This window comes from Helobdella robusta (genome assembly GCF_000326865.2).
Source record: "Helobdella robusta unplaced genomic scaffold HELROscaffold_36, whole genome shotgun sequence".
NCBI lineage: Eukaryota > Metazoa > Annelida > Clitellata > Rhynchobdellida > Glossiphoniidae > Helobdella > Helobdella robusta.
In genome coordinates this window covers 1,712,328-1,721,859 of record NW_008704742.1, presented here as the reverse complement: position 1 = coordinate 1,721,859, position 9,532 = coordinate 1,712,328, and the positions used below count along the sequence as shown (strand labels likewise).

The window sequence follows — 9,532 nt, the reverse complement described above, 5'->3', positions numbered from 1 at the left end:
CATTCGGTAGAATTTATAGAATATTGTGAAAATTATGGTCTGTTACCAACATATATATATATAAATATATATATATATATGGTTTCCATTTTTTTCCACACAGTACCCCACCCAGTTCCCTAAATTTTATCCATCCCACACGAACTCTAGCCGTAACTGCGCTCAAACATCCTCCACCCGCGTTCAGTTTAACCACTAAATAAACAAAGCTTTCCATTCTTTCAATACCACAACTCAACCCCGTCTTTGTGTCCGTCCTATTAATTACACCATGAACACATTTCTTATATTTGAACGTGCCTTCCACCTTTTTCAGTGCCCCCCTCACACCACTACATCTCTTATGCACCCACTTCTGACATCCTATGCACAATACCGAGTTAACCTTCACTCTCCTGTCACATACCCCAAAGGGGTCGATTTTACTTACCACTCGTTCCCCACCTTCCCCACTCCCCATTACCTTCGTCTTACCGATATTAACTCTTAACCCTTTCTTTTCAATAACACTTTTCCATCTGTCAAATTTTAACTGCAGTTCTTCCATACTATCAGCCATCAAGACTAAATCATCTGCATATAAAATCTCAAATAACAACCCCTCCATTATGTTTCCACACACAACATCCATCACAATTGCAAACTAAGACTGTGATAACACTGATCTTTGATGAATGTATACCTGAGAATTGGCGACACAGTGTGTTGGTGTATCAAACATAATGTTAGCAATTCTCATCATAACTTCAATTCCTATTACCCCACTCGCTTTTATATGTTCCGCTGCCACTTTCAAAACCCCTGTCGCCTTACCTAGTTTCATATCTCTAACTGTTTTCTCTACTTCCTCCATCGTCACCTTCTTTATGGGTCCGTTTGTGACCGCGTACTCCACATCTTCATCCCACTCATTCTCTTCGTTCATCAACCTTTCCATGTGAGCTTTCCACACCTGAGCTTTTTCCTCCTCATCTATGCACAATTTGCCAGATTCATCCCAAACATATCCATTCCCTATAACATCTTTCTTATTCCTCATTGACTGCTTTGCTACTTTGAACATTTTTCTCGAACTCACATAAAATTCCATTTCCCTCATTAACCTATCTGAGGCTTTTGTCATTGCAGTTGCCACTGCCCGTTTTGCAACCTTTTTAGCCTTTCTATACTCAGACTTCGCCTCCCCCGTCATGTCCCTTTTCCACACCCTAAATCTCTCTTTCTTGACCTCCAAAACCCTTCTTATATCTTCATCCCACCTTAAACCTAAAAAGTGTTGTGGAAAAAAGGTTAGGTTTACTCCAATAAATATTAAGTAGAATTGGGCTTTTTAGAGATTTTCGTACTCAAGCATAATCCAGTAAATAGTGGAAATCAGTGGTTAAATGCTGAAAAGATAGCAAATACTGCTCCTATTCTTAAAACGTAGTGGAAGTGGGCTACGACATAGTAAGTGTCATGAAGTATAATATCTAGGGATGAATTTGAAAGGACGATTCCTGTTAATCCACCAAGATTAAATAAAAAGATAAATCCTAGAGCTCATAACATAGATGGTGTATATTTAATTCTTGAGCCGTAAATGGTAGCTAGTCACCTAAATACTTTAATTCCTGTTGGAATAGCAATTACTATAGTTGCTGCTGTAAAGTAAGCTCGTGTATCAACGTCTATTCCCACAGTAAATATGTGATGGGCTCATACAATAAATCCTAAAATAGCAATACCTAGTATGGCATAAATTATACCAAGTGACCCAAATGGTTCAATTTTTCTGGAATTATGGGCTACTACATGAGAAATAGCTCCAAATCCTGGTAAAATTAGAATGTAGACTTCTGGGTGCCCAAAGAATCACCTCCACCAACATGATCAAAAAATGCTGTATTTAAGTTACGATCTGTTAGTAGTATTGTAATTCCTGCAACTAGAACTGGTAGAGATAGGAGCAGTAATACAACGGTGATGAATACTGCTCAGACAAATAGTGGTAAACGTTCAATTTGTATTCCTTGTCATCGCATATTAATAACTGTTGTTATAAAGTTTAATGACCCTAAAATTGATGATGCACCTGCTAGGTGAAGGGAGAAAATAGCAAGATCTACTGATGGCCCTGAATGAGCTAAGTTTGCTGCTAGTGGTGGATATGCTGTTCATCCTGTTCCAGCACCTTTTTCAACTAGTGCTGATGTAACTAGTAAAATTAATGATGGTGGTAAAAGTCAGAAGCTAAGGTTATTTAGTCGTGGGAATGCTTTATCTGGTGCTCCAATTATTAATGGGATAAGTCAGTTTCCAAACCCACCAATTAAAATAGGTATCACTATAAGGAAAATTATAATTAGACCATGTGCTGTAATTACACAATTATAAAGTTGATCATTACTTAAAAATGATCCTGGTTGGGCTAGTTCAATTCGAATAATAATTCTTATGGCTGTGCCGACTATAGCAGCTCAAGCCCCAAACATAAAGTATAAAGTTCCAATGTCTTTGTGATTTGTTGAGTAGAGTCATCGCATAAATAATGTAGAGTATTGGTGTGAATATTAGCCTAGTTACTATTGTGGTAAAGATAATTTTGTCTATAGTTAAACAGTATACTATATCTTTTTTTGTTATCAAGATGTTGATACTAAGATTTAAGCTTACTGTGTAGATTACTATTAGTTTTGGGACAAAGCCAGATAGTGGTGGTAGACCAGCTAAAGATAGGATTAACAATAATAAACTAAATTTTATATTTGTTGGTATGGTAAGAATATTTCTTGATATGTTGGGGTTATTGTACGTGTACACTTGGAATATTGTAAAGATTGGAACTACTATTATAGTATATATAATAAAATAGTATCATGATTGATATGATAGTCCACAGATATGAGGGACTAGAAATCACCCTATATATCTAATAGATGAATAGGCAAGGATTGTTTTTGCATCAGTTTGATTTAATCCTACTACACCACCAATTATAATTCTAAATAATAAGAATACAATTAATTCAATTTGATCTCTTTTCACATTATTAATTATAATTATTGCTGGGGCAACTTTTTGTCATGTTGATAGAATTATGGCTCAAGCTCAGTCACAACATTGAAGAACTGATGGGAATCAGTAATATGATGAGAATATCCCTATTTTAGTTATTAATGCGAATGATAGAATTATGCAATATATATTTATTGATACATAATTACTATATATTAAAAACCCAGAGAATAATATAATAGATGAGGCAAATGCTTGAATTAAAAGATACTTACATATTGCTTCTATATTTTTTTGTTTGGTAGATTTTGTTAAAAATGGAATAAATCTTAGTATATTAATTTCTAGCCCGATTCATTTACAAAATCAATTTGTTCTTGATGCTGCTATGATTGAGCTAATAATCATAATTACAGCCGATAAGCGTATAGTTGGAGTTAGTGAGCGGATGAAAGAAATAATCATAAGGGGTTGATGGAATTTAACCACCTTAAAAAAGTTAGAAGCTTTTTATTATGCTTAAACCCCTAAGATAGTCAATTAATAGAGCCTTCATTTCATTCATGGATTAGCTCGAGTAGAAGAATTAGTAAAAATAACAGAAAAATTATAATATGCTGGAATGAAAGTGATGTTGCTATTAGAATTGGAAATGGTATTAATAACACTACTTCAATATCGAATACAATAAAGATAATAGCTAGTAAAAAAAAGCGTGTTGAAAAAGGTAAACGGGTTTGATTATTTGGATTAAATCCACATTCAAATGGGGATATTTTATTACGGTCTAAATTTATTCGATGAAAGAGTAGTAGTGATAGGGAAAATACAAGAGTTGGGAGTATAATAGATACAATAAAAATAATTGTTATAATAAGCATTAATCAGAAGTAAAAACTTTCTTTCGATTAAAAGTCGAATGCTTAGACAAGCTCTCTGAATAAGTACTAGAAATTATTCATATTTAACGACATCAATGTTATATCCGTTAGTCCGGCTTAGTACTATGAAATTAAAATATTTAGGATGATAGTTAAAGGTAATACTAGAATTAAGACTCTAATTGAAAATGGCAAAAATCTTTTTCATGTAAGTATTATTAGTGAATCATACCGTATTCGAGGAAATGAGGCTCGTACTCATACAAAAATTATAGCTACTAATATAGTTATTAGGATTTGATACAAGGATAAGATTTTAATTATAGATGTTAAAAAAATAGAGGTTGTCAGTAGTCTCATAAAAAGGATATTTGAATATTCTGCTATAAAGATTAATGCAAATATACTTGAACCATGTTCAATGTTAAACCCTGATACTAGTTCTGACTCACCCTCAGCAAAATCAAATGGTGTGCTATTAGTTTCTGCTAAGTTGTTAATAAACCATAAAATTGATACAGGTAGTATAATTATCACGATTGTTGAATATAAGTAATTTGATATTATAGAAATATACTATTAATGCGGCTAATAGGATAAGTGTTATTCTAATTTCATATGAAATTGTTTGAGCTACACTACGTAATGTTTAGAGTTTGATCTCCATCCAGCAATAAATGTAGTGTACACATTTATTGCTGAAATACATAGGAAATATAAAATTCCAAATTGAATTCAAGATGCAGTGTTTTGATGTGGAAAGATCCTTCATATTATTAGTGATAAGAATAGTCCTATAATTGGAGCAATAATAAATGAGGTTTTATTGGCATTGGTTGGGGTTAGCTGTTCTTTTAAGAATAATTCGATAGCGTCAGCAAATGGTTGCGGAAGTCCCATGATAATTACTTTATTAGGGCCTTTTCGAAGTTGATTGTATCCTAGTAATTTTCGTTCTAGTAGTGTGTAAAATGCTATGGCTATTAGGGCCATAAGTATTCTAATAATAAAAGATATTGAAGCTGATAGGTTCACTAATATGAGATTTTATTCATATTTAGGGTTTAAACCTAATGCACTATTCTGCCACCATATTAAGTTATTAAATGATTCGAACATTTATTATAGATTTTCAAAATCTATTGTTTCCTAATCAAATAACTGCCACTGATTATCATCACTTGTCGATTGCAAATCAACTGTTCTATTTAAACTAAGCTACATAATAAGTGAATTGTAATTCATCTAATGATCCTAAATCATTTACATTTATCTGCCAACTTATTATAGTCTATAAGTAATTTTATTTATTCCTATTATAGGTTTATTTGGGTCCTTTCGTACTACAAATAAATTTATTTTATTGAAGATAGAATCTAACCTGGCTCACGCCGGTCTGAACTCAGCTCATGTAAGGATTCATAGGTTGAAACCTCCATCTATGACTTCTGCGTCATGGTGGTTCCTTAAGCCAACATCGAGGTGCCAAACAATTTTGTTGATAAGAACTCTAAAAAATTATTAGCCTGTTATCCCTAAGGTAACTTAATCTAGTGATCAAATATTGGATCTAAAAAGAATGAATTAATCTTATAAATTTTAGGATGTTTAATGTTCCTAGGTCGCCCCAACCGAATTTTAGTATAATAAGTTTATAGTTAAAATAAAGCTCTATAGGGTCTTCTTGTCTTTCAATTTTATTTAAGTCTCTTCACTTAAAGGATAGATTTTATTAGTATGTAGGAGACAGTATTTATTTCGTTTACCCCTTCATTCTAGTTTACAATTAATAAACAAGTTATCATGCTACCTTTGCACGGTTAGGATACCGCGGCCATTAAATTTTCATTGGGCAGGGCATACTTTCAATGAGTTCTAAAAGAAATGTTTTTGTTAAACAGTCGAAATATTATTTGCCGAGTTCCTTCTATATATTTTATATAATACTAGTGTTTACAAAATTATTATAATATTTAGTTTTATTACATACCTATCTATTTATATCATTTTATTGTTAGTTATTAAAAATAGCATTTTACGATAAAGTAGTGTAAGGTGGCTGTTATTAGGCCCACTAGTGATTATATTTATTGTGTTAATTGATTTTAATAATAAAACTTGTCTTTTATTATTTTACATTCTATTTCAGATGCCCTAATTTATAGTTTTTAGTAGAAACCAGCTATATTCTTATGCGGTTGGTATGTAGCCTCTGAAGATAGTTTTTTAAAAAGTAATGAAACACTTATTTATTAGTTCATAACAAGCTATCTTCAGCTCATAAAGAATTCGGGATCTTATTTTATAGTAGGGCTTGTAAACCCATTATGCACAAGGTACGTTATTTACTACTTTTCAAATTTATTAATTCCTTTACAGTACTTAATTTATTTAGCTATTGTTCTTTATTTTATTTCTTTATGTTAAATTGATGAGATGTTGTTTATTAGTCAAGTTAAAATAATTTTTATTTTTCTTCTAAGTGTAAGTTAGTGGCATTGTATATGCTATAACTTGAACAGATGCAACTTCCGTTACATCAACTATGTTACGACTTATCCTTTAAGGAGTGACGGGCGATTTGTACTTGTCTTAATTATTGATTCATTATAAGATCTTTATAATTACTATTAAGTCCACCTTTATAAATTAACTTATTAACTTATTTCGTAATCTCTATATAGATTCTAACCCATCTCAACCTAATTATAAGCTGCACTTTGACCTGACGTGTGATTTGATTAAAATTTTTGGTATACTCTCATAAAGGTATACTTTAGACGGCAGTACACTGACTGAGTTTCAAAATTAGGTAGCGCTTTCGTGGATTATCGAGTTAAAGGACAGGTTCCCCTAATTGAGTAAGACACCGCCAAATTCTTTGGTGTTTAAACTGTTGTTCGTATTTTCCGACTTTTATGGTAAGCTATTAATAGAAGGGTATCTAATCCTTGTTTTAATAAATAGTTTGAGTTAAGATATGTTTGGTTCTATTTATGTTTTAATTAAACCTATTGGTTAATTTTATTATATCTTATAGAGTCTTTATTATTAAAGGTCTTTCGTCTAACCTGGTCTTCGTCTGGCACGAATTTGGCCGACTTTAATTATGTCTACCAATTCACATTTTCATATATTGATTAGTTCTACCCACTGTATTATTAGATTATACAAATTTGTTATACTAAACTTTATACTTAAAGTTTTGTTATACATGAAAAAAAAAATTTAATAATTTAGTTAGAATCAAACTAATAATAAGGGAATTTCTTCATTTTTGGGGTATGAACCCACTAGCTTTTTTAGCTTACCTTATTAAAAGATAATATATTAATATACTCTTAAATCTGCAATTTAATGTTGCTTTTCAACTATATCTTTACAAGATTAATTCAGGCTTAGAAATCAAAAGTAATACTGGGAATAAGTGTAAAGTTAAAAGAAGATAGTCTTTAATGTTTACTTTTGGATAAATTAATAGGTATTTATTTGTATTAGCATGATTAATTATGGTATATATGTATAATGAGTACCCAGCAGTTAGAAATCTGATTAGACCTAGTATAATTATAGACAAATCTGAATATGAAATAATTTATGTTAGAAGTAAAATTTCTCTTATTAAGTTAATTGATGGTGGTGCAGCTATATTGATAATAGTAAAGATAAATCACCATAATGACAAGATAGGGGCAAAAATGATTGCTCCTTTTGAAATATAGATACTTCGTCTTTTTACTAAATCATAGTTTATATTGGTTATAATAAATAGTGCAGATGAGCTAAATCCATGAGCAATTATTATGGCTAATGCTCCTCATTTAGATGATGATATTATACCTGCGATCAGTAATCCTATGTGTCCGACAGAGAAGTAAGCAATTAATGATTTTAAGTCAGATTGGCGTAAGCAGATGATTCTTGTGATTACCCCCCAATCAATGAGATTCTTATAACAATAGATGAGACCCTTATTCTTATTCATGGGAATATTCTAGATATTCGATATAGGCCAAACCCACCAAGTTTAAGTAGAATGGCTGCAAGAATTATAGATCCAGCAACTGGTGCTTCAACATGAGCTTTTGGTAATCAAAGTTGAGTTAAATATATTGGAAGTTTTACTAGGAACCCTATAATACACAGTAGTCATAAATATTTATTATAGAATGGGTAAATTAGTTGTCTATGTATTATAAAGTTTGACCTATTAGAATAATAGGTGATTATAAGCAAGCATACAAGTATTGGTAGGGATGCTAGAACTGTGTATATAATTAGGTATAGTCTAGCTTGTAATCGTTCTGGTTGATACCCTCACTTTATGATTAAAATTGCTGTTGGGATTAATGAGGTCTCAAATCACACATAAAAATACAGGATTTTGGACGAGGAAAAACATAAAAATAAGATAAAATTAAGCACTATAACAGTGATAATAAAGTATTCCCCCCTATTTTTTGTTTGATTAATTTTGTATCTTGCTAAAATTATTATGGCTGAGATTCAAAATGTTAGAATAATGAGCGGGGTTGATAGTTTATCTACCATTGTTAATCTAGAGATTATAAATCCGTTATAATAGGACATATTTAGTAGTATATAGCATGATATTACTATTAAATTAAAAATTAATAGTGATCAGTATTTGAAATACTTAGATATTGCTAGTATAATTAATAGTGGTAGAAAAATTGTTAGCATTTTCTCAGAGAAATATTTTTAATTATATCATTTCCATATAGACGTACTATAATAACTAGTAATGTTAGCCCTAGCCTAGCCTCACATGCTCCAAGGGTTAATATAACTACTCTAAGTAATGGTACTTGTGTATTAAATAAAGTTATGAAAAAAGATAGATAAAGTAGTATCCTAAGGGTTAGCGCTTCTAAGCATAATAGAATATGTAGAAAATGGGTTTTGAATATAATTAGATTAGTTATTGCAATAATTGGTAGCAGTACTATAATTAATATTTGATAAGTCATAGAACTAGGGTACAACCTTTCTTTGATTTACAAGACCAATGCTATATAAGCTTCTAGTTCACCAGATAGCATGAGTATTGATTTTTAGCCTCCAAAGCCAATATTTTTAATTAAATTACTATCTAATATGATATATTGTCGGAAATTTTAAAATAATAAATAATAAATTAATGAGGAGGAGGAGGATTTTTAAAAGGGTGACAAGGCCCCACGTTGGGCGCCAATTGTCGGAAATTTTAAAATAATAAATTAATGAGGAGGAGGAGGATTTTTAAAAGGGTGACAAGGCCCCACGTTGGGCGCCAATTGTCGGAAATTTTAAATAATAATAAATTAAAATGATAAGAGGAAGCAATCTCCTCCTCTATCTTTCTCAGGGAATTTTTGTATGGTCCGACAATAATTTTTGTGTATATTTTTATCGTGAGTTCGACCAGTCCTGTGTGGCACTGGGCTTTTTCGAATTATATGATTTTACTGAGTAACACACGAACGCGTAAAAATATTCGATAACAATTTTATTAATCGACGGAAGTAAATAAAAGGAATTGAACTAATGAACTCTATAATAATGTAAATGTCAATGAACAAACTGGAATACAGGAATTAGAACTCTTCTTGTCGGGTCTTCAACTTGGAATATGTTTCTTGGCGTTTTAATCG

The 9,532-nt window shown here is 31.4% G+C and overlaps 2 protein-coding genes across 2 annotated transcripts; both read right to left on the bottom strand.

The window, feature by feature from the left end:
* Positions 1 to 3,554: 3,554 nt before the first annotated feature.
* On the bottom strand, positions 3,555 to 3,878 carry HELRODRAFT_83278 (hypothetical protein; the record flags this gene model as incomplete). The annotated part of the gene is made up of 1 exon (XM_009023495.1): positions 3,555 to 3,878. The coding sequence occupies one exon, from the start codon at positions 3,876 to 3,878 to the stop codon at positions 3,555 to 3,557; it is 324 nt and encodes a 107-aa protein (XP_009021743.1).
* A 3,317-nt stretch (positions 3,879 to 7,195) lies between these two features.
* HELRODRAFT_113318 (hypothetical protein) lies at positions 7,196 to 8,869 on the bottom strand (the record flags this gene model as incomplete). The annotated part of the gene is made up of 1 exon (XM_009023494.1): positions 7,196 to 8,869. The coding sequence occupies one exon, from the start codon at positions 8,867 to 8,869 to the stop codon at positions 8,576 to 8,578; it is 294 nt and encodes a 97-aa protein (XP_009021742.1). The 3' UTR covers positions 7,196 to 8,575.
* Positions 8,870 to 9,532: the final 663 nt, after the last annotated feature.